The following is a 25,720-nucleotide window of genomic DNA, read 5'->3' as shown; positions in this document are numbered from 1 at the left end:
TCCTCTGGGAATCACAGTTCGTTGCTACCTGGTCCCTGCTTCTCTTAGACGCCGTGTCTGCCTCTCCTTATAGAACAGCCCATATTCTCTCATGCCCACAAGCCTTTTCCCAGCACTCCTCCCTTCCTGGCTTGGTGAACTCGCGCTCAGCTTTTAGTATCCTGCCTAACTTCTAATCGTGACAAGAGTAGTGGCTACCTTTGGGGCGGGGGGGCATTTATTATGTGCAAAGTCTTGCCCGAAGATGTATCACGTCCCATTTAATTCTTACAGTCACCATCCTAGGAGCTAAACATTATTCTCATTTTTAGTTGAGAAAATTGTGGAGAAGGTAAAGCGACAGGGTCACACGGGGAATGAGTGAAAAAATTAGGGTTCAAGTGCGGGTCCGCTTACCTCTAGGGCTTGCACTCTTAGTCGCCATGCTGTCCTGCCTCTGAATCCACCCCAAGGCCTCCCATGGCAGAGGCACGCATAGGGTTTGACCCTCTGGGTTAAATTGTGTATTTATGTGTGTCTACCCAATTGTGAGTCCCTCCAAGTCAGGACCTTGTCTTACTTTTGCCTCTCAGTCTTCTCCTGGTGCCTACCACAGGCTGTGCTCAATCCACATCTTTTAAATTAATGGATCAATAAATGGTGTGCACAGTCCAGACACTGCTGCCACGCGATGGCGAAATCCAGCAATAAAGCTCTGATGGATAGCAGGAAACAACTGTCCATTCAAGGTGTTCCTCAACCGCCATTTAGACCAGCGGAAACGCTGCGGGGTCCCTTTAGGAACTCTGCCCAAAGCCATGCCCTTCCAGAAGTTCCTGCAGTTTGCTAGGTAGCGTGGTTTACAGTGAGTAGACTGCAGTGGTTAAGAGGTAAGGAGACAGTTGTTTTGGTTTTTTTTTTAAGTCCCTGCATTCCTTTTTATTTTTGTATTTTTTTAATTAAAATATATAAGTTTCAGGTGCACAATATAATGATTTGAGATGAGACAGTTTTGCTGGTGAGAGACTTCTTTCCACTGTCCCCATCACAAAGCCGTGCAGCCTGGAAGCCTGCTGACCCAGGGCTGGTGCCACCATCACAGACGAGTTCTGACAGGCTCTGGGGGGCGGGGGGGCCCGCAGTGAGGCTGTCCCCGGGGTGTCCGTGGCTGGGCAGAGCGAAGGGCACCTGTCCTGGCTCCAGGTGTCTCCAAAGGAGGACTCAGGCCTCACAAGACCTGTGCGGGGGGACCCTCAGCAGGCTACAGTTTCCTGGGGTCCAGGAGAATCTCCGAAAGCTTATTTTTTAAAAATTTAAAATGTTTTTAAGATGCCACTGCTCAAATAATATTATAATTATAAAAGATCCAGAATTTTGCCACATCACCAGCTGTTTCACTTTTTTCGTTTTCCTACTTAGTTGTTCACATGTACAACATTATATTGATATGACTATGATCACAGAACAATCTCTCACATCACAAATGTGCATTCCGTTCTCTTAAGTTAGAAAAATCGCAAATGCTTATGTAAGAATTCAAACAGTCCAAAACACGTAAAGAAAATATAACCTTCCCCCTCCTGTTTCCTTTGTTAGAGGTAACCACTGTTTGGTTTGATGAAAGGACAGTGGCTGCTGCTGCTGCTGCTGCTTTTTTTTTGGCTTGTCATCAATGCATTCATCCATAGTCTGAATAATTACTGATTAATATTGCATTAATTATGTGCAAGGAATCATCATTTCCTCTGCTTACCCCCCTTCCTAACTAATCCAGATGGAATCCGATTTGAACACATACATACAAATTAAATATTACCTGTTCCAGACATAGAGTGTTGGTGCACCTCCCAGAGCCCTGTGCCACTGCAGGTACATGCAAACTTCTCCTGACAGAGCAAAGCAGCAGTCTAGAATATTTTGGTATAATTTCCCTTAAACAGTGAAAATCCCCACCCACCCCACCCATCTCCACCTACTATATAATTTTGCACAGACCTGTCATTCAGCATTTCTCCATTTCATACTGTGACTACCTGTTCACCTAGACCAGTGGTTCTCAACCTTTCTAATGCCACGACCCTTTAATACAGTTCCTCATGTTGTGGTGACCCCAACCATAAAATTATTTTCGTTGCTACTTTATAACTGTAATTTTGCTACTGTTAATGAATCGTAATGTAAATATCTGTGTTTTCCGATGGTCTTAGGCGACCCTGCTAGCGGTTCTACAGCAGCGGTTTTCAGGTCACGACCCACAGGTTGAGAACCGCTAGCAGGGTCGCCTGAGACCATGGGAAAACACAGATATTTACATTACGATTCATTAACAGTAGCAAAATTACAGTTATAAAGTAGCAACGAAAATAATTTTATGGTTGGGGGTCACCACAACATGAGGAACTGTATTAAAGGGTCGCGGCATTAGAAAGGTTGAGAACCACTGACCTAGACAGAGACAAGGTCTGCGACAGGCTGTGTCTTTCATGCACAGTGCCTGGCACATACTCTGTCATGCAACACATCTCTCTGTCATGCTCACATACTGACTGAATGAGAATCAGAGTTCTCTGGAGCAAACACAGCCCTGATTGCGGAAATTTTAGTGCTTTATGTATTGATTCATTTTCCTCTCAGTGACTTGTAACCATGGAAACGGTGGGTGCCAGCACTCCTGTGAGGACACAGCTGAAGGTCCAGAGTGTAGCTGCCATCCACAGTACAAGATGCACACAGATGGGAGGAGCTGCCTTGGTGAGTGGTGACCCCCATACTGGGTGAGAGTCTATCCCAGCCTGCCCATCCCTAACCCTAACGAACTCTAACCCTAACCCTTACCCTAACCCTCACCCTCACCCTAACGCTCATCCTAACCCTAACCCTCACCCTCAGCCTCACTCTCACCCTCACCCTCACCCTAACTCTCACCCTAACCAATTATTAATGGTGTTTAGCACCAGATGCAGATGTTTGCAATGCATTTGGCCCCAAATGGGTCCCGTGCTGCTTCACACGTGGCAGTGGGAGTGGTCTAGGGAATGGGGTCCCTCTCTCCATGTGCGACCTTGGGAAGCCCTTTCACCTCTCCTGGACGAGGCTTCTCCTGAAGAGACTGGACAACACATCCCACGGGGCTAGGCTAGGGCGATACCAGGTTGAAGCTGCGGTGACGACACAATGGCCTCTATGGTCTGCGGGAGCCAGGATTGCATATGCCTGGTGGGACGCCTGCCCTGTCTTGCATGGCGTGTTCTTGGCTGGGCTAAGGGCCCTGGCATGAATCTGAAGTTTGCATTCCCTAGTGTCTCTTTGGTCAGTGCAATATGCTTCAGAAATCTTTCCATATTATTCACCAAGGCTCTGCATGCACTTAGCGTGCTGTGTTTCCCACAGAGCCTTGTTACAACACATTATTATCGAGTGAACACGCACATTTCTCACATTGTTCTCATGTCTGGGATTTCAGCGGAAGTGGCTGTGCAGGGGATGAATAATCTGACTCATTCGTTCTGAGCATTGTACTCTTTTGCATTTCTTGTAGAGCGAGAGGACACTGCCCTGGAGGTGATGGAGAACAATGCCACATCAGTGGTGGACGGGGATAAACGGGTGAAACGGCGGCTGCTCATGGGTAGGCAAGACCCCTCACCCTCTCTCCATGGCCACTCTCATTGTCCATTTCCCTCCCAACTTATCACATCGGGCCTGAACCTGGGACCCATGTGCCCTCAGACCAGCTAGACCGGGGTCAGCAGCTCCTGTCAAGCCAGGGTGTATCTGATCTTCACCCACAGCTGTTTAGTCATCACCCGAGACCCCGGTATTGTGGGAAGAGCACCAGCCCAGCCATCAGAATAACTGGGTTAGTGTCCTAGTGCTGGCCCAACTAACTGTGACCCCTGGGCAAACTGCCCCGAGCCTCGCCTCCCTTTAGTCTTCCTTTACAAAACGGTGCTAAGACCTACATCGTAGGGTGGTCAGGAAGCTCAGTTAAGATAATAATATGCACAAGTGCCCAGAGTCCAATGCCTGGGACCTAGTGGGTGCGCAGTAACATGCGGTTGGTTACTCAGAATGTCAGTTCCCATCCTTCTCGGCAACTGTGAGCAGAGAGGCATGTTGGGCAGCCCCTCGCATCGCATGCTGCTGTGTCTGTTGTGTTTGTCCACTGCACCTCCTCTTTCTGACTGCAGCCCATGTTAATGTCAGGAGCGATAAATGGAGAGAGTGGCCCTGGGCTGCGGGACAGGGGAGGGTCTGCAGCAGGTGCCACAGTGCAGCTGGAGATGACAGCGCAAGTAGAGGTGGTGGCTGTGAGCATGGCGTCAGACAGATCCTCTGACACATTTTTTTAAAAAAATATATTTTATTGATTTTTTTTTTTTTTTACAGAGAGGAAGGGAGAGGGATAAAGAGTCAGAAACATCGATGAGAGAGAAACATCGATCAGCTGCCTCCTGCACACCTCCTACTGGGGATGTGCCTGCAACCAAGGTACATGCCCTTGACCAGAATCGAACCTGGGACCCTTGAGTCCACAGGCCGATGCTCTATCCACGGAGCCAAACCGGTTAGGGCCTTCTGACACATTTTTATTCTGGAGGAAGCTGGGCTTGACTTAAATAAAGCCTATCTTTTGATTTAGCAGTCAGGTAAGGTACTGAGCAGTCATTGGTTGCCAGACAGGTGACGTTTCTGAGCTCTCTTCTGCCCTGTTAAAATTATTGTGTTTGATTGCCTTAAATCAAAATAGCACATTACATATGAATAATATAAAAGCTTTAAAAACTTAATTAGTGCCTTAGCCAGTTTGTCTTAGTGGATAGAGCATCAGCCTGCGGACTGAAGGGTTCCAGGTTCGATTCTGGTCAAGGGCACATGTCTGGGTTGCAGGCTCGATACCCAATAGGGGGCATGCAGGAGGCAGCCAATCAGTGATTCTCTCTCATCATTGATGTTTCTATCTCTCTCTCCCTCTCCCTTTCTCTCTGAAATCAATAAAATATATATTTTTTTAAAAATGTAATTAGCACTACGAGGCTTGTAATGAGATACATCATGTCCTTGTTTCCTAACTCACATTTCCTTAGCCCAGTGGTCGGCAAACCGCGGCTCGCGAGCCACATGCGGCTCTTTGGCCTCTTGAGTGTGGCTCTTCCACAAAATACCACGGCCTGGGCGAGTCTATTTTGAAGAAGTGGCGTTAGAAGAAGTTTAAGTTTAAAAAATTTGGCTCTCAAAAGAAATTTCAATCGTTAAACTGTTGATATTTGGCTCTGTTGACTAATGAGTTTGCCGACCACTGCCTTAGCCCATTTGCCAGAGGCAATAATTTCAAAAATACATATTTTTATTGATTTCAGAGAGGAAGAGAGAGGGAGAGAGAGATAGAAGCATCAATGATGAGAGAGAATCATTGATCGGCTGCTTCTGCATACCCCACACTGGGCATTGAGCCTGCAACCTGGCATGTGCCCTGACCAGGAATTGAGCATGACCTCCTGGTTCATAGGTCAATGCTCAACCACTGAGCCACATCAACCGGGCAACTTTGTTAAATATTAGTACTGCACTAATATCTTCTTCCTCTCACCTGTATTAGCACTTCTTTAGGAAGCTAACTGCCTTTTTCTTACCTCCTTGTCAGAAACGTGTGCTGTCAACAATGGAGGCTGCGATCGCACCTGTAAGGATACCTCGACCGGTGTTCATTGCAGTTGTCCCGTTGGATTCACTCTCCAGCTGGATGGGAAGACCTGTAAAGGTAGCCTGTGCCTCTCCGTGTGCTAATGTGTGGGGATAAAGGCAGCTCTTCCTCTCACACCTCCTGGAGTGACTCCAGATTTGCTTATGATTCATATTGATGCAAGTCATTCTTCCCTGGCTAGTAGAAGGTTATAATTGAGTGAGCTTAATTAGAACTATCTTAATTACACTAACTGTTGAGAAGGTCAGCTTCTACATGTATCACACAATCCATTTCAGGCCATGGCCTTATTAGACAAAGGCAGAAGTTCAAGGGAACATTTGTAGGAGATACTATCAACATATCATAAATAACAGCCTAGAGATTATGTAAATAACAGCCAAGATTGTTATCCAGAGAACTTAATTAATAACTGTACCTTTAACTTTTACTGATAATTAGAGACCCTAATGACCTACTAGTATTTCATGGGCAAGACTGCAAAGGCTTAGTTCTTCAACATGATGAACAGTAGGTAACCAGTTACCAGGTGAAACTTAGAACAGATGAGATTTATTTGAGTATCAGGAATCATTTAAAAGCATTAAGGCTATTTGATTGTTGTGTAATTTGCCAAAACAAATGTTCTATTTTCTTATAACTTTAATGATTAAACTGGAGTGGGAAGTATACCAAAGGGAGCCACCTTATCTTGAGAGAGCAGGGCAAGGATGAGGATGCAACAGGACATCACCATTCTTTCCCATCGATTGTTTCCTAATGCTGGTCAAGGGCAGTGTAAGTCACAGTTCTCAAGGGGACTAGGTTCTTGTCTTTCACAATTGGTTAAGCCAGACCAGAAAACACATGTGAGATTGAAAACATCAGCGGACATTCTTAAGTGCTTCTACGGGTCTGTTTTTGTTTCAGAGAATCATGAAGCACACACAGTAGTACTTCAGGGACTTGTGGAAAACGAGGCAGGTATTGCTGTCTGATTTGCCAATGCTTGCCTGTTACAGATATTGATGAGTGCCAGACCCGCAATGGAGGTTGCGATCATTTCTGCAAAAACACCGTGGGCAGTTTTGACTGCAGCTGCAAAAAGGGATTTAAATTACTAACAGATGAGAAGTCTTGCCAAGGTATGTGCTGAAACATAGCTGTGCTGTGCAGTGCCCCTTGGCCGGAGTGGAGAAGACGAGATCCCGCCCTGGCAGAGACTGGCTCGCTGGGCTTCTCAACCCAGTCATTAATCCCACCTCCAACCTGTGCCTCACTGAGTTCATCTATTCTGTTTGCTAGTCTGGAACCTGTTACTATAACCATGTTCCAGAGATATATTTTAGAATATTTCATTAGAATGAAATCACTGATATATTTTGGAAATTAATCTGTGAATGATTAGAGAATACTTCAGAGAACCTACATGGTGTGATTAGAGCAGAGGTCTAATCTGATGCTAGAGATGCATAGGATCACAGAATGCAAATGGTTGTATTAGGGTGTTTAGATTATGAAAAATTTCCCTTTTTCAAAGTTTCTTTTAATGTTACGGGTTTTATAACAAAATTTGATGGCAAAATATGTAGATTTAGTTAACATGCCTTTTCCCAGCAAAATCTTGGGGTTAACCCATAATCAAGGTCATGAAATAGTTGGTCTCTTCCTTGTAGCCCTTGTTGTAGCCTTTGGTGCTTGGGGAGAAGAAGGGAGGGGGTTGAGTGGAGGAGAGGATGGTGGGTCCTTGGGCAGGATGGCTGACCCCTTCTCAGATGCATCCCTCCCACATAAGGGGTGCAGCAAAGAACTTCTCTGGGTGACAGTTATTGATATTATAACTGTTTGGGGTGGTGGTAAGCTCTTTGGGGCAGCGGACACCATTTATAGTTTCAGGAAGAAGCTCTCCAAAAAGATCTGCTATCATTTATTCTTGTTCCATTTCTGGAAATAAGAATGGCCTAACTTAATTTTGTTAGAAATCCCAGAATTTTAAATAAAAATCAGAATATGATCTCTGACTTCACTTCAGATACCAAAGATGTAACATTACTTTTTTTTAAATCTTAGAGTGTGAATTAGGTTTCTTTCTTGGATTTTTCTTCTTAGGCAATTCAAGCATCGTCGTCCCCTTTAAGTTTAGTGGGTTCATTCTAGACCATAAGTGCGTGGTTTTCATCCATTTGGCTTGGAAAGCAAATTTGCTGTTCTACATAATGTTTCATAACGTATAGAGCAAGAAATACTGTTTAAGCTGTGTAAACACATTAAAAAGGAATTAGAAAAGTGATCTCATTATTCTTGGCAAAGCAAAAGCCCGTTATGAGCAGCCAAAGTCAGCTACTGGAAGAGTCTACTTTCTCCACAACTGGCTGATGTTAATAACAGAATTCATAGAGTGACATCAATTACATGGGAAGAAACAGACTTTTTCTCATTTTTCACTGATCAGTCTTGGTAGAACAAATATTTGCACAGAACAAATTTACTGAAGAAATTGCCAAGATTTCTGGGAAAAGCTAGGGAAGAAGAGGTGTTGCAAGAATTTGCCCTTTTTATTTCATTTTTTTTTTATTCTTCTAGCCCTTCCAAATGTTTGTGTTTTTATTAATGTAGTTTCTCGTGGCACATCTGGTGTTGAAAAGAGGTCTAGCAATGGTCTACTTGGCTCCCACCGAGTTCTGCACTGGTCCTGGTTTATCCATTTGGAGACACAAGTCGTAGCTCTGTCAAAGCCCTCCAAAGAGCTGAAGAAGGGAGCTCTGAAATTCTAGTCTACAGGGAAGATGTGAGGACCAGACCAGGAAAGAAGTGGTGATTACACTGACAAATGCAGTCTTGAGGCTGGTTTTCAGGACCTCAGCTGAAGCCAGGGATGCCTCCACTGAGCCAGGATGGGAGGAGGAACAAAGCCAAGGGATTGGCCAAGAGGAACCAGCTTGGAGCTTAAACATCAAATTTCAGTGTCTGCAATAAGGAAATTACTGAGGACGTTAGTGTTAATGTATTCTTTTAGTGCAGGGGGCATTAAAACCCAGGATCAACTGGCCTTCCGTGGCCAGAAGACTCATTCTGGGAAGATCAGAAAGAGAGGAACCAGAGTAATCTCCAACACAAGTGTGTTCTCCTTTCAATTTGCCCTAGTTTGTGGAATTACTACTGCTGTTTAGTAAGACAACAATAAGAATGCATAGGCTGCACCTTACCTTTTACAAACCCTTTTTAGGTATGTTATCTCATTTGGCTTCATTTAAATATTTTAAATTAGTTAGCCCTGTGAATAAGCATGGGTGAGAGGGAGCAACTGAGTTCACAGGCAATGCAATTTGCAACAGAATTTGGAAAGAAGGGTCCTGGCAGGGAGTATACTTATTGTGGGCTGCTCAACACTTTTTTTAAAAAAACACAAGTGAGTGGGAGAACTCATAGGTAATGTTTTATTCGGTGTGTGTTGTTTTCCCCAGTAACTGGTTTATTATAAATGTGTTCTCGCCACGCATCCCTGAGAGTTGGTTTCAGGTGCCCTCTGCCTTTACAATTACAGATGTGGATGAATGCTCTTTGGATAGGACCTGTGACCACAGCTGCATCAACCACCCTGGCACATTCACATGCGCCTGCAACAAAGGGTACACCCTCTATGGCTTTACCCACTGTGGAGGTGAGCAGAATGCCAGCATCTTTGAAGTCAGAGACTGGGCCAGTAGAGGAACAGGGCTTATTTCTAAAGTGCCCCAGATGAGGGCCAATTTTCCTACATTGGGGGATGAACGGGACATTCCAGTCCCTGTGCAGTGGCATTGAATCCATCGACTCAAGGGAAGCATCTGCTAATGGACACCTCCCGGCCTTCCCCGCCCTGCCCCACCCCCATTTATCCCTTTAACACTTCAAGTATGATATGAAGCAGAGAGAAGAGCTAAGCTCTTCAGCTGTGAATTCTTTATTGACTTTATTGATATGGTTGTATTCAGAGAATGGAGAATCGCTCAGGAGCTGATACCCTATCCATTGGAATTTCCCAGCAGATAGTAAAGTCGCTCTGCAGGCCACCAACAGTTCCACAGCTTTGTAGTATATAGGAATGGACTGCAAAGCCTGATCAAGCCCTTTGAGCTGCTCTTTAAGCAGGTCTTTGAGCTGGAAGCTGGACCACTGACTATCTCTCTGCTCTGTGCCCATGTAGCAACAGGTCCCGATGTCATTTGCCCTTATGGTCAAGGAGACAATATGGCATAGATCAGATTTGGCACCAAATGACTCCCACTCCGCACCCCTGGTCAGCAGGTTCATTCAGCAGTCTTTGAGAACACAGATTCAGATTCTGACTCAGAATATCTGGGGCTTCCAAGGTGATTCTGAGGGTCTGAGGATTTAGGAGCCACTGGCCTAAATACTTCCTGCTCAATGTTTACATCCTATGCTTAAGGAGAATGGATAGTAGCGATTTGCTATAGACAGTGTTATCTCTCTTCTCCTTTTCAATACATTCTTGGCCCAAGTAAAAACTTTCTCTTCTAGTCCATCAAGAAATCTCACGCGCATGTTCCTTGAATATGGATGTGTGTCTGGGTTTTAGTTAGAGCCACCTCTGACTTGGACTCAGTCTCAGGTTGATGGAGATCAGTGCAGCTCATTTTCCTTCTCTATACTTCAGCTCCATGAACTGTCAGGGAGGCTTGGTTGTCTGTCTCCCTTGGTATGTAGCTCAGGGGGATGGTGGAGTTTTAATCTGGAAGCCTGTGCAGCATCTGAGTTTGGGCATCTGAAAGTAGGGTGTGACTCTTTCCGAGGGTCCCTAATCAGGGAATGGTTTGGTTAAGAATGGAACTTGAGACTGTCCTGACGAGGCTCATGCCAGGAAATCCAGGGAGTGGAGAGTGGGGTCAGTTGGTGCCAAGTACACATCCTAAAGGCAGTCTGCACCTGCCGTTTGTTTAGTGAGTTTCAACCATCTGACTCCCCTCCTGCTCCTTCCTCAAAGGAAGGATGGTGCCAGCGGGTCAGTGATGGGCTGCTGTGACAGGAGCTGCTGCGTTTTGTTCCCCAGACACCAACGAGTGCAGCATCAACAACGGAGGCTGTCAGCAGGTCTGCGTGAACACAGTGGGCAGCTACGAATGCCAGTGCCACTCTGCATCCAAGCTCCACTGGAATAAAAAGGACTGTGTGGGTAAGGGGCACCGTGGTTCGGACAGCCAGCGGGCTCCCACCGGCCAGCTGCACTCGGAGTGCTGCTGACGGTCCCTCCCTGGAATAGTTTTCCCCTCAGCTGTAGCAGCCACTCCTTAAAGAGTTCAAAAACAGGAGATACTTTGCAGGCTCTTTGGTGTTGCCTTCTGTGCTTCTGGCATAGGTTTATACTCGCTTCTGTTTTTCTGGTTGCTTTTCTGCATGAAAAAAAAAATAGCATACAAGTAGCTCCTGTCCCTTGGTGGGAAACAGTGCCCGGTGTCTTGTGTTCTATGCTGGGGGTCAGCTCTACCTTCTTTTCTTGGGCCTTTGCTGCATGGGACCCAGCCGTCCTCGTCACACCTGGAAGTGTCCTTCTGTTTCTGTGAATGTCTGTATTTTGTCCTGCCTAGAAGTGAAGGGGGTCCTGCCCACTAGTGTGTCACCCCAAGTGTCCCTGCACTGCGGTAAGAGTGGCGGAGGAGACAGGTGCTTCCTCAGATGTCACTCTGGCATTCACCTCTCTTCAGGTGAGTGGTCCCTGGGGCAGGTCCTCATGCCAGGGCCAGGCCTTCCTGGCCTTTAGGTGTTAGCTACCCTCAAAGGGCTCCCCACTACCCCAATCACTGGAGGCTGATGTTTTGAGACCCCACATGCTAGGTGTTTGTCTAGGGGTCTGTGTGGGGTGGGGGTGGGGGTGATTTTAGCAGCTATCAGGAGAGACTGTACCTTGTTTACATGTTGACCATCCACATTCTGTCTATCAGGACTGCAAGAGGCCTACTCTGTCACCTGCGGCACTTCCCCTTCTCTCAGGAACAAACAGCAAAAATCAAATGACTCTGCTTTCGGGGGTAATTACCGAATCTGTGTGTCCTCTCTGGGGCTCACTGTGTTCAGTGGGCTTCATTCTGGGGTGCTGTTCCTGGGTGTTGGCTTTGTTTTCTTTTCTCTTTATCTCCTCGAGGCCGTGAGCATGTTACAGGATGCTCTTGCCTGTAGCCTTGGTGCCTGCACTCTGACATACCGTGTGACAGACACTTACTGTGTCCACTGTGTGGTGGGCGGCTCTGTGTTCAGTCCTGGTGGGTCAACATATTGGGCAGAGGCCTGCAGAGCTCTGGGACCAGGAGACTCAGGTCTCCCAAACTCCCCTACCCTAGAGTACCCCAAAGGCCCAGCAGAAAAGTGTGGCATTGGTGGAGATAGACATGGGTATGACAGGGGGATCAAGAGTTCTGTCCACAGAAAGGACCCCAAACCCTTTTTGCTTTGTCAAAACAAAAGAATGAAATTTAAAGCTTTTAGGCAGCTTCATCTTCCCAGATTTAGACATCTCTGTGATTATGTCATGAGAGCATCTGAATGAAGAAATGGTTCTTGATGTCCGTATTGTATATATGAGCAAAGCTAAGGCCCAAAGCAGGGTACTAACAGCTCGCATCTACTGATCAAATAGTTAAAATATGCCAGCCACTGTATTACATGTATTAGCTGATTTAATCCACATCACAACCCTCTAGGGCCATTTTACTATTATTCTCATTAACCAGATGAAGAACTGAGGTTTAGAGAGGTGAGATAACGTACCCAGAGTGGCTCAGGTAGGAAATAGCGGAGACAGGGTTTTGACCAGGCCATCTGAATCCAAAATCTTAAGCTTTCTCCTTTCCCATTCTTCTTGCCTAACGTTTGGACCAGCCAGAGCAGACATCATGGTGTGTTTCACCAAACCCCTCAGTGATGGTCACTTGGAGATTTCGGCCACTCCAAGGATGGGCAAGCAAATAGTTCACAATGATTTCTCTGTATCAAATAGTAGGCTAAACATTTTTTTTTTGGCATTATCTCATTTAATCCTCACAACAGCTTGGTAATGTAGGTCCCATAATTATGTCTATTTTATAGATGAGAAAACTGAGAACCAGGGAGATAAGTTCTCATCACAAATTGAAGAGTTAGAGTTATAATCCTGGTCGTTGGCTCCAGAGCCTAACATGTGGTTAGACTGACCATGCGAGGAGAGGAGAATTCTGCACACGAGGCTCTCACAGTGAGGGCCTCCAGACCCTGACAATCCGAGCCACGGTTAGTGAGTGCATTCAGTGTGGACTGGGGGCCCAGCCCTGTCCTCTCAGAGCAGCCTCATTTAGGAGAATCTGCCCTTCCCCGTATTCTTCAGCAGCCTTGTCCAACTTTTGAACTAGGGGATTTTGGTCTTCTTTCTTGGAAAAGCACAAAAAATGAACTCCTTTTTAAAAAAGCTCACTGTTGAGGTTATTTTGGGCTCTCCCTTTGTTATATTTGAGCACCTTATTCATCTCAGATGGACGAGTGGTAGTTCTTAGGAGGCTCCTGGTGACAGAGTGTTGCCCATCATCTGTCAGTCCCAGGTGATGGGCGCCTCAAGATCCAAACCATTCTTGGGCTCATGGTAAGAGAGGGGCTCAGGGTATGCAGCGTGCAGTGGGACCCAGCCAATAGGTAGCTCTCCATTACCCAGCTGGTGTTTCCATTCCTTTGCCTCTGAAGGTAACCTCTCTCACTTGTTTCTTTCTGAAGATGTCGCCACCATCAGGACAAGTGTAACCTTTAAGCTAAATGAAGGCAAGTGTAGTTTGAAAAAGGCTGAGCTGTTTCCCGAGGGTCTGCGACCAGCACAACCAGGTATGGAATCAGGTGGCCAGTGCAGGGAGCCTGCCTGCATGTTGGGAAAGGGGCCCGTAATAAGCTCGAGCCCTTCAGATGGGGTCCAATAATTCAGAATCTCTAAGGACTCTCTGCACAGGAGGAAGAGGAGCCTAGCCTAGCATCTTGTGTAGTTCTGGGGTTAGACTTCAGCGCCTCCTTTGCGAGGTACAGGTGGGGGAGCTCTGAGGAAACCTGTGAGTTCACAGGCATCAATAAGGCTCTCAGATGCATTAGCACTCTGTGATCATGTTGGGCTAAATTTTCCAGATCTCCAAGTCTGCTTGAAATATAAGCCAAAGAAATGAAAAGGGGTTTGGCTCAGAGAGGATAATCTATGATGAACAAGGATGTGATATCCAGCTTTCCTGCTGGATCTGGTTTCTGGAGGCTTCTGCAGAGCAAATACTATCCAACTGGCCTTATTGAGAAGAGCAGGACCCAACCCTCCTCTTCTCCCACAGCTCACATTTCCAGGATCGTTTCGTAAAGATAATTTTAGAGGGTACAAAAATCAGAATTCAAGTGTTAGGGAGGCTTCCTTCCCCAGTCTACCCTCAAACAAATCATACAAACAAACATACAGCTCACTGTAGTCACTTTGGACTGCCTTTTTTAAGTACCTAACCAACATAAGTTTTGGTACCTCCATTTAAGGGAAGATTATGCAGCTATTAATTATAAGTTCCAAAGAATATTTAATGACATAGGAAAATGTTCTCGTTGTAAGATGGAAAATGGGGGAGTAACACTTTGTATATCTAATACAACCCAGATTGTGTAAACAAAAAGAAGAGGGTAGGTAGGAAAACCCCTCAGCATATCATTTGTACTGGCTATATCTGGGTGGGAGGATGATGGGTGATTTCATTTTTATTTTCCAAATTCTCCACAGTGGGCATTTATACTTTTAGATTAGAAGGAAAAAACATTATTGAAAAACAGATTTAGTTTTTAGATTACTTAATGGTGTTGTACTAATGTTAGTTTATTAGTCTTTATAAATGTACATGTTTGTTTAAAATTTTTTTAAAATATATTTTTATTGATATCAGAGAGGAAGGGAGAGTAAGAGTGAGATAGAAACATCAATGATGAGAGAGAATCGTTGATCAGACTGCCTCCTGCACACCCCACACTGGGGATTGAGCCCACAACCCAGGCATGTGCCCTTGTCCAGAGTGGAACTGCAGGCCGATGCTCTATCCACTGAGCCAAACCAGCTAGGGCTAAATGTACATGTTAATGGAAGAAGTCAGTTAACCTCAGGGGAACCTTGGTGAAGAATAAATGAAAACTCTCACGGCTATCTTAGCGACTTTCCTGTCATTCTAAACGTATTTCAAAACAAAAAGTTAAAAAAATCGACATGGAAAATTGAAAGGGGGAAATGAACATCTGTTTACTTAGAGATTTAAAGTTAACCTTTCGGAAAAAGTATGATCAATCTTAGGGGGCAAATTGAATTGGCCTTTGGCTCCTGGTGAACAGTTGAACTTTGAACACCCTTGTAATGTTAAAGAAGAATATGATACAGATGATATGTAAGTTCAATAAAGCAAGATTTTAAAATAGAGACAATTCATTTGTGTGGATGATACGTGGATCAGCTCTTTGATTTGGGTTAACAATCATTAGTTAGCCTGGCTGGCCGTTGTGGCTCAGTGGTTGAGCATTGATCAGGAAGTCACTGTGCAATTCCCAGTCAGGGCACATGCTCAGGTTGCAGACCCCAGTGTGGAGCATGCAGGAGGCAGCTGATCGATGATTCTCTAGCATCATTGATGTTCTATCTCTCTCCCCCTCTCTCTTCCTCTCTGAAATCAATAAAAAATAAATAAATAAATAAATAAATAAATAAATATATATATATATATATACAAGAAAAATAAAAAAACAATCATTCATTAAAAGATTCACTGGAAGTCACGGGTGGGTGGTGTGGTAGGGGGGTGTGGTGACAGCCAAAGTCAGCCCCAGGGATGTGCAGAGCCCTGCTTTACCCAACACTTTCATTCCCATCCTAGATGCCTTCATGATACTGTTTGATTCTGTTGATTCTTTGTGCCATATATGGCTCCTGCTTATTTCAAAATGAGACGTCACTGTTGATGTGCGTCTCAGCTTCCCCTTTGGGTTGGAATTACTTCAAGGTCAGTTTGCCTGAAAGCGGGAGTCGGTTCCCTGCTTCCTACTCCTGTGCTCATTCCTTATTTGAAGCCTCAGCCCCTTCTTGGCACATCACAGTCCAGCTTTAAGGAAACCAACTGTGAGATCAGGAGTGCACCTTAGCAGACCCGCGCTCAGGAGTGCAAGGCGACCCTGGTTCCTGCCTGGCACGTGTGTGGCTGGTCAGTCGAAAACATCTCGCATTTATCCATGAGAATAATTTTCAGGGGCTCAATCGTTATGTTATATAGGAGGCGATACTGACTCTTCAACACCAAAAGTCATCGTGCTGCAAGCTGAGGGCTTTCAACGTCGTGGCATCTGGAGTTAATCATTTAGTCCCTCGAGAGTGGTTTTAATGAAATGTTTACTGAGCTCTAGCGAATGTTCGACTGAGTGCTTTGCCGGAATTTGGCTCCCGATGATTTTGTTTCTTCATACAGAGAAGCACAGCTCAGTAAAAGAGAGCTTCCGCTACGCACACCTTACATGCGGCTTCCGCAAGAGAGTCCCGGGCGCCCCAGGCCGACCAAGCGCCACTAAGGAAGTGTTTGTCACTGTTGAGTTTGAGCTTGAAACTAACCAAAAGGAGGTGACAGGTTGGTTTGAAAACAGCCGCAGGGCCAGGCTTCTCACACAGCTTGCTCCTTATTCCTTTGCCTTTCACTTTCCATTCTTCTTGGGTGGGGGATGTAGTGCAACCACTGAAGTATCTCCTGTTTTTTTTTCACCCCCAAACTAAACTGAATTGAATAAATTCTGTTGAATTTATCTGCTTCATGAAAACCCAAAGCTGCCATTTTGGTCAACAAATTTCTGTTGGTACTGAATGCTGCCCAGCCTGCTAGGTGCTCAGTCCAGGTCCCCCCACTCTGACCACAGGGAACTGGGGGGCCCTGCTCATCCTCACGGGCTGCAGCCGGCAGTCCTCCCCACCGCTGTCCTCTCATTTCTGCAGCTGCTTGTGATCTGAGCTGCATCGTAAAGCGAACAGAGAAGAGGCTCCGGAAAGCCATCCGCACGCTCCGGAAGGCTGCCCACAGAGAGCAGTTCCACCTCCAACTCTCAGGCATGGACCTCGAAGTGGCTAGAAAGTCCCCCAGAGCGTCTGAACGCCGAGCAGAGGCCTGTGGAGTGGGCCAGAGCCATGTAGGAAGCCAATGTGGTGAGTGGCCTGTTGGCCAGCACATTCTTGCTAACAAAACTGTTTACAGCTCCACAAACACTAAGGTACCAAATGTCTGGCCCACCCTCCCCCTGTCTGGGCTCACTCCAGAGAACACGCTGGCTGTCCACTCCTTTGGGAGCCACCTGGTGGTGTCTGTTGTGTGTGCTGGACCGGGAGCTCCCCAGCACCTGGCATCGTGCCTGGCTTGTGGTGGCACTTAATAGATGTTTGCTGAATTGAGGGACAGAAGGGAAGAGGCAGGGTTGATGAGAAGAGGGAGCGTTGCCCTTTTCGGGTCTGAGGGACAGTGGTCTTCAGATGACTGTGGTCTCCCGGCTGGGGCAGAACTGTAGGGATAAGGCGCCAAGAGCCTTCTGCAAACTCCACTGTCACAGCTCCCCTCTTACCTCTGGCTCGGCTGACAGTGGCAACGCACAATCTCCTGCTCACAGTTTTGTGCAGAGGCAAGGCTGGCGCTGCTCAGCTGCCTTGTGAGATCCCTGAGCTGCAGCCCAAGGTTCCTCGTAGTGTCAGCCTCATGGATTTTGGTATGTGTGTGTGAATTAAATTTGAGATCTAGCGTTTGTGCAGCATCAATTCTATTCCTCTGATGAAGTTCCAGGCAAGAGGAACCTGGGCAAGAGGTTCTAGAGTGGTTGGTCTTGAGATTTGTTTGTTTTGAGAAACTGTGCTGGGTAATTGCGGGAGATTCTAGCTGAAAAGTCTTAGATGAAGAACATTGGGAGTCTCACTTTAAAGTAACGATTTATGGTGATGATGTATTGAGTTCTGACCTGTCCCAGGTAGGACCATGTGTCTAAGCACTGTGCTGCATTATCTTATTTAATCCTATTAGAAATCTTACCAGGTAGGTATTGCCTTCACCTAACAGCTACACAAACTGGAGCTCAGAGGGTTAAGTTCTCTTGCTCAAGATCACATGGATGGGCCCACCCCAAAGCCAGACCCTTCCAGAATAAACTGATGTCCTGTCTGAAGTGTCATTAGAATCACAAGTCTTTAGAAATGGAGCTTGAGCTGAGGAGTAATAAATCTGTGTTTCTGAAGAAGCAAAGCTAAACTCCCAGGTACTCATTCAGGAGAATTGTCAGCAATAGCCCCACAGCCCAAATCTGTTGCTTTACCAAAACGTAGTAAATATCATGTATAAAATCAAGTGTAACTGTCCACCAGCGGCTGGTTCTCAAATAGTCTTGACTTTTATTCCAGCTGACTCTCTTAAAAAGAAGAAAAAAAAAAGTAAAAATAACACAGCTGGTTGGCTTGCTCTCATTTAAAATTCGAAAGTTCCAGTTTCTGTACCAAAATGGTGATGAGAGTTGGCTGTTGCTGCCCTACTTTCCAGGATGAGTTTCAGAAACTTTCAGGGATGGTCAGGCTGGGCCTCCTCCTGGCCCCTCAGAGCGAAATCCCCCCTCTTTTCTCATTGGCCACCTGTTAGGGAGAGGCCTGGTAGGCTCGCCAGGGGCCTCTGTGGCCAGTTAACAATTTAGGGAAAAGTAGTGTCAGGGGCCTGTGGACCAGCTTCCAGTGAGTGTATTACCAATACTACCAGGTGTGTGCTTCTGGGGAGTAAAGGCTCAGCATGAGGATCAGGAGTTGCTTAAACAGAGGCCTCATGGCCGTGACAACTTATGAAAGACACTCAGCATGGGATGTAAGTAGCTGGTGTAGGTGTGTGCATGTGTCCTGAGATGCTGGTCATGCTAAGTTAGGTTGGATTCGTTGCTCAGGGAGGCAATGTATCTTGTCTCAAGAGCTCCCTCTAGCAATGGATGGGTTTTGTAGCCCACATGGGACCAAACCAGGTTCACCCTGTCAGCAGCAATGTTGAAGATTTAGAGGAAACAGCACAAAGAATTACTAGTGAAAATTCTTCCTCCTGCTGGAGGAAGGAAATTGGTGCAAAGAGCTGTTGGGTGTGTGATTAGAAAGGCTTTTTACCCAATAGATTCATGGCACAAGCATCTGTCTGTCTATCTGTCTCTTAATTCTGGTCTATTTGATGGTGTTAGAACTTTGTAAGCACCAGGATTATTGGTATTTTCTGAACTAAGGATGGTACATACCATAGAGACAAGCCTAAGGTAGTTCTTGTTGGAAATTATTTTCAGCATCTGCAGAAGAGAGTTCAAAACAGTGTTTTGAATCACCTGGAAGGAGAGATGGACCCATTATGTTTTCTTTTAAAATATTTTAATTTAGTTTTTAATTACTGAAATAGTGCATGTTTCAAATGGTACAGAAATGTATAAAGGTGAAAGTTCTCTCCTCAGCTTCCAATCCCACTCCCCAGAGGCAATCACTGGGAAAAGCTTACTGTGTATTTTTATGAACATATAAAAATGAAATTTTATTTACGTATTTAATAAATATTTATGGAGCACCTACTGTATGCCAGGTACTGTTGGAAGTGCTAAGAATCCAGTAATGAAACAAAAGAGCAAACATCTCAGCCCTCACAGAGTGTCCAATGCCAGAGGTAGACCACCATCCAATAAACAAGGAAATAGACATGTAGCAGGTGGTAGAAAGGGTATGAAGAACAGGAAGTGGTGAACTGTGATAGAAAGAGCCAGGGCATGGGGAAGGAGTGAGGAGGTGTATACTCTCCAAAATGTAGAGTATGGTCTTGCAAAATGTCATTTGGGCAGAGATGTGAAGGACAGAGGAAGCAAGCCATGGGAATATCTAGGAGAAGTCCCAAGCAAATGCACCAGCAAATACAGAAATCTTGGCATTTGAAAGAAGGCCAGCTTGATGAAGGTTGAGGGAGGGGAAAAGGAAGAAGAGCAGGTCACCTGGGGAATGGAAATGGTGGTGAGGACCATGGACTTTGAGAAGTGAAGCCAATGAAGGGCTTTGAGCAGAGGAGTCACAGAGTTCTGACTTAAGTCTTAAACAGCAACTTTGGCTGCTGTGTTGAAAATAGAATATAGGTGTATGTGTGAAAAAAACATTTAAAAATGTATTAGTATAATTTGAAGAGTGCTTTGTGCTGTTTTTAACTAGAGTAGATCACTGTATCTTTCCATGCTAATAGAAGAGCTAACTTCTTTTCTCTCTCTCTCTCTCTCTCTCTCTCTCTCTCTCTCTCTCTCTCTCTCTCTCTCTCTCCTTACCTGAGGATATGTTTCTACTGATTTTAGAGAGAAAGGAAGGGAGAGGGAGAGAGAAACATTGATTGGTTGCCTCTCATATGCTTCCCAAATGGGGATTGAATGCAACCTGCATATGTGCCTTGACCGGGAACTGAACCCACAACTCTTTCATGCAAGGAGGATGCTTCAACCAACTGAGCCACACTGGCCAGGCTAACTTACTTCTTTTGAAGCTTCCTAGTCCTTTTTAAGGACACCAGCATTTATTAACCATACCAAATAGCCATCTATTGCCACTCTATTGGTGGATGTTTAAATTATTCATAATTTTTTTTTATTGCAAACAATGCTGCAATGAGTATTCTTTTTTGTGCACATGGCCAATATTTCTAAAGGATAGACTTTTAAAAGTGCAATTGCTGGGTCAAAGGAAATGCATATTTAAAACTTTAATAGATATTGCCAAATTACTCTCCAAAAAGATCATACTAATATATATTCCCTCTAACATTGTAACTGAGTGCTTATTGCCTCACATCATTGCTAACATGGGTCAATTATAACTGATCTTTTTAATTTTTACGGATCTGATAAGTCATTTTAGCTTGTTTTTCTTTGATTATTTGTAAGACTGATCATGCTGTCATATATCTGTGACCATTTGGATTTCTAGTTCTGAAAATATCCATATTTTTTGCCTATTTTCCCACGGAATTTTTCCCCCTAATAACACTTAAAAAAGAAAATTTAAAGTCCCAAGTTACATCAAAGAACAGTCACTTCTGACCAATGAAATACTTTCTTATAGTCATTTTTACATAGTGAAGTCTCATTAATTTGGCATTTAAGGGCTTTGGGGACAGCCTGTTCTGCAGGTGTCCTTTGTACCATCTGTGATCAATTTTAGCAAGATGGGAAAAAAGAGACAGCAGTTATATTCTCCAAAGAACAAATTCCTTAAGCACCACAATAATTCATAAAGTCCTTAATAGCTAAAGAAGAATTAATGATGACATGGATTTCTAGCTGTTTTTTTGTTAAGAGCTATTTATCCTTTCACCAAAAAAAAAAAAAAAAAAATCAAGAAATATACTTGTGGTCTGGCCTGTGTGGTTCAGTTGGTGGGGTGTTCTCCCATGCACCAAGAGGTTGCTGGCTCGAATCTGGGTCAGGGCACATGTCAGGGTTTTAGGCTTAATCCCCGTGGGGGGTATGGAGGAGGCAGCCGATGGATGTTCCACTCACATGGATGTTTCTCTTTCTCTCTTCCTCTCCCTTCCTTTATCACTAAATATCAATAAAATTATTTTTTAAAAAGAAATACTAGTATACTTGCTACTCTATATTTTTCTATTTGAGTATTCTTAAAACTTGTTGAGATTTTTAAAAGACACAATCCAGGCAACTAAGAAACGGGGAAGTATTTTAGTGCCTGGGTTCTTGAGAGACTAGGAACATTTAATTCTGCTTTTCACAGCTGTAGCTTTCATCTGCAGCAATTGAGAAAAATGAATTCAATCAGTATTTATTGAGATACCATTCTGTGCCACTCTGTGAACTTGGGATAAAGCATGAGAATATATTGAGTAAGGAGCCTGCTCTTAAGAAGGTTGCAATCCAACAGAGAGGGAAGGACAATAAAAAGTAAAGAAGAAAGATAATTTCTGAAGTTTACAACTTGTGCTATCCTATCTAATAAAAGAGAAATATGCAAATTGACTGTACCTCCGCTATGTCCGCAAGCCACGCCCATCAGCCAATCAGGAGTGAGTATGCAAATTAACCCAACCAAGATGGCTGCAGCCACGGAGCAAGCAGGAGGCTTGGGTTTCCCCGGCAATGGAGGAAGCCATTGACCGGCCTGACCGGCCCTGGCCTCCGCTCAAGGCTACAGAGTTTCAATTATAGAAGATAAATAAATCCCAAGAAAAATGGTGGCAGCCACAGAGCTGGAGAGAGCAGGAGGCTTAGGTTGCCCCTGGCGATGTAGGAAGCTAAGCTTCCCGCCCAGCCTGGCCTGCCCTGGCCTCCGCTCAAGGAGGCGCTGAAAAAAAAAAAAAAGCAAAAAGGAGGGGCTGGGAGCTTGGGTTGCTGGAGGCCGTGGCCAGCCTGCAAACAGCCATCAGCCCCTCACCCAGGCTGGCCAGCCACCCCAGCGGAGTCCCCCACCCTGATCCGGGACACCCTTCAGGGCAAACCAGCCAGCCCCCACCTGTGCACCAGGCTTCTATCTATATTAATAAAAGGGTAATATGCTAATTAGACTGGGAGACCTTCCAGGAGACCTTCCAGACATTCTTCTGGACAAAGCCATGGTGGCGGGGCCGAGGTAGAGGTGGTGAGAGGCCAAGAGGGGAGGGCAGTTGTGGGTTATCAGGCCAGGATGGGACGGCAGTTGTGGGTGATCAGGCTGGTGGGGGGCAGGGCTGTTGAGGGTAAGCAGACCAGCAGGGGGGCCAGTTGGGGGCAAGCAGGCCGTCAGTGGGGGTCAATTGGAAGTGATCAGGACAGTGTGTGGGAGGAAGTTTGGAGTGAGCAGGCCAGCAGGGGGGCAGTTGGGGTGAGCAGGCCAGTGGGGAGGGAAGGTGGGAGTGAGCAGGCCAGCAGGGGGGGCAGTTGGGGGTGAGCAGGCCGGCAGGGGAGACAGTTGGGGGCAAGCACACTGGCACGGAGGGGAAGTTGGGGGTGATCAGGCTGGCGGAGGGGGCAGTTGGGGGCGAGCAGGCCAGCAGGCACAGTGGTTAGGGGCAATCAGGCAGGCAGGCAGGCAGGTGAGCAATTAGGAGCCAGCAGTCCCGATTGCGAGAGGGATGTCTGACTGCCAGTTTAGACCTAATCTCTGTAAACCAGCAGTAGGACATCCTTCGAGGGGTCCCAGATTGGAGAGGGTGCAGGCTGGGCTGAGGAACACCACCCCCCCTCCCCCGGTGCACGAATTTCATGCACTGGGCCACTAGTAAAGATAATAAAACAGAGAGGGCCAGAGGAAATAAGGGTTACTCTCCATAGGGTATTCAGGGAAGGCTCTCAGAACAGGTGATATTTGAGGTATGACCTAAGTGGGAAGAAGGACCATGCTCTTTTTACAGATACAGAAACAAAAGCAGAGGGAGGTAAACCATTTACCCAATGTCACCCAGCGAATATGTGGCAGAACCAGGATTCAAAATCAAATCTGACTCAAGAGCTTATGTCCCAACTCTCTCACTTTAAAAACTCACCTCTCCTGGATTAGCCTGTGCCCTGTGATTATCTCACTCATACTGTACCCATACGGAGAGTCCTCCATGGGCCAGCTCTGTGGTGGGTGCTGAGGAGGTCTGGATAAATATGACTTCCTCAGGTCGCACTTAGCCCTCCCAGGGAAGAGTCCAAAAGCCTTTCCAAAGAGAGGAAGCCAGAACTGAGTTTTGAAGAATGTGCATGTGACCCTTAAGTGGAGAGGAGCATTGCAGGAGAATAGCCTTAGGGAATGAGAACCAGGAAGATGTGCACAGAGAGTTCTGGCATTTCAGTGTTACTAAGCCTGAGTGAAGGGTAGAATGTGGGGGGCAACGAGGCTTGTGCAGAAAGCATGGCAAGTCATGAGAGACCTTTAATCTATAATAATAAAAGCATAAGATGCTAATTAGACTGGACAGCCAAACAACATTCCGGACATCATTCCAGACGTCCTTCCAGATGAAGCTGCAGCGGCAGTTAGGGGTGATTGATTAGGCAGGCGAGTGGTTAGGGGCGATCAGGCAGGAAGGCAGGCAGAGGCGGTTAGGGGCGATCAGGCAGGAAGGCAGGCCAGTGGTTAGGAGCCAGTGGTCCCGGATTGCGAGAGGGATGTCCGACTGCCATTTAGGCCTGATCCCACAGGGATCCATGCGGGATCCAGCCTAAACCAGCAGTCAGACATCCCCCGAGGGGTCCCGGATGGCAAGAGGGTGCAGGCCGGGCTGAGAGATGACCCCCCCCCCACCATGCACTAATTTCATGCACCAGGCCTCTTGTATGTTAATAAGGAGCCTTGACTGTCTCTCTAGGTGGCAAGGTGCCATTAGCGCATTTAGCCAGGGAGCATCCAGGTCATGTCTGTATTCTAGAAAAATTTCTCTGGCTGGATTGGGGGTCAGGACTGGAGCCTGAAAAACCAGTTTGGGAGCTTTTGAATGCTTCTGATAAGCAATATTGAGAACATGAAGGCCATAGATGGAGTAGAAAAGAAGCAGTGGATTAGAGAAATGTTTAGGAGGAACTATAAGCAGCATTTGGTGATATATTATTGACTTGGAGGCAAAGAAGAGAAAAGTGTTGGGGTGAACTCAGAGATTTCTGACTTGGCTTCTGATCCTGGCACTTACTTCCCATATGTCACTCATCTCACCCAGCCCTGTTTCATATGCAGGAGGCACTGAGACAAAGCCTGTGGGTTGGTTGAATAGATAGATGAATGTGATCACTGGGGAAGAAATAATCAGAAAAGATTTATAGGAAAAGCAGAAAAAAATGGGTGCTCGAGAGGGCATGAGAAAGAATGAACTCAAATATAGAAAAGGAGGCTACAGACTGAGTTTTGAGTTGAAGACACTGGGAGAAGTGCAGGGAGTCAAGTCAAAGAGGTCTCTGTGCCTGAGAGAGAAACAATCAAAGAAGCACTTTGGAAGGTGAATGCGATGATGTAACAGAGCTGAGGCGGGGAGGAACAGAAGGCAAGGGAGACCGTTGGAAGGTTTTTGCAGTAACTTGCATAAGAGATGGTGAGGATCACAGGACACTAGTGCCATAGGGCTGAAGAGTAGGGGTGGACAAAGGGGACACACCTGTAGGATGCTGCAGCTCCTGAGGGAGCGGGGAAGGGAGAAGTCTGGGACAATAACTGTGGTTTGGACTCCAAGTGTTGGAGTCTTGGTGACTGGGAGGGTAGAGATGCACTTAATAAAAAGAGTAAAGCCAGAGGGTAGGAAGGATTGGGCAGGGAAGGAAAGAGAAGCATTCCCTTTAGGCAAGTTGAATTTAAGTTGTAACAAGAATTCCAGATGGAATGGGAGTCTGGGGAAACAATTCATCTCTCCATGTCCAGACCAACCCTTCTGCGTCTGCACATGCTCTGACTTGCCTTTGTTAAAATAGAAGAACAGCCCATGCTCCTACCTAAGGCTCCTACCTCCACTTGGGTCTGGGGCCCATTCTCTCTCACCTTCTCCAGAATGTTGCTCCTGCTATTGTCCCACTGAACTGCCACACACCACTACCCCATCTCTGAATCCCCCTTTTCTACTCGAGCATTTCCAACAGCACACAAACCTATCTCCTGTCTTAGAAAACAAACACCTTCATTTGACTTCATGCTTCTCTCCGATTCTTTGATCCCAGGTTGAGCAAAACTCCTTGAAAAAGTTGTCTAAACTTACTGTGTTTGCTTCCTCTCCTCCAATATTTTCCTCAACTGTAGCCAATCTGGTTTTCATTTCCAACCCCACCACTAAAATGGCTTTTTCCAAGATTTCTAACAACCTTCGTATTACCAAATCTAGTTGCCAAAACTCACTCAGGTTCCGCCAATCATTCCCTTCTGGAATGCTTTCTTCTCATGGTTTTCAGACACATTTCTGGTTCTCCCCCTGCCTCACTGGCTGCCCCTTTTTTATTTTCTATGCCGGTTCTCTAATTTTTGACCTTTCACTATCAGGTATCCCAGAGCTTAGTCCTCTAGCCCCCTCCTCTATCCTCACACTCTCCTAGGAGACCTGA

General features: G+C 45.8%; 1 protein-coding gene across 3 annotated transcripts in view; it reads left to right on the top strand.

The window, feature by feature from the left end:
- Positions 1-25,720, top strand: part of SCUBE2 (signal peptide, CUB domain and EGF like domain containing 2) — a 65,999-nt gene that overhangs the window by 19,363 nt on the left and 20,916 nt on the right. For 2 of the 3 annotated variants that reach the window (XM_080687766.1, XM_080687767.1), the window contains 7 exons: positions 2,614-2,730; positions 3,518-3,607; positions 5,624-5,740; positions 6,685-6,807; positions 9,207-9,323; positions 10,713-10,835; positions 16,650-16,856. In XM_080687766.1, coding sequence (XP_080543892.1) covers positions 2,614-2,730; positions 3,518-3,607; positions 5,624-5,740; positions 6,685-6,807; positions 9,207-9,323; positions 10,713-10,835; positions 16,650-16,856 — 894 coding nt within the window. Of the gene's footprint in view, positions 1-2,613; positions 2,731-3,517; positions 3,608-5,623; positions 5,741-6,684; positions 6,808-9,206; positions 9,324-10,712; positions 10,836-11,247; positions 11,365-11,601; positions 11,689-13,396; positions 13,502-16,134; positions 16,291-16,649; positions 16,857-25,720 lie in introns of all 3 variants that reach the window. The other variant, XM_080687768.1, reaches the window with a different exon arrangement.

Source organism: Plecotus auritus (assembly GCF_963455305.1).
Source record: "Plecotus auritus genome assembly, chromosome: 9".
NCBI classification, from domain to species: Eukaryota; Metazoa; Chordata; class Mammalia; order Chiroptera; family Vespertilionidae; genus Plecotus; species Plecotus auritus.
This window is presented reverse-complemented; position numbering and strand designations above follow the sequence as displayed.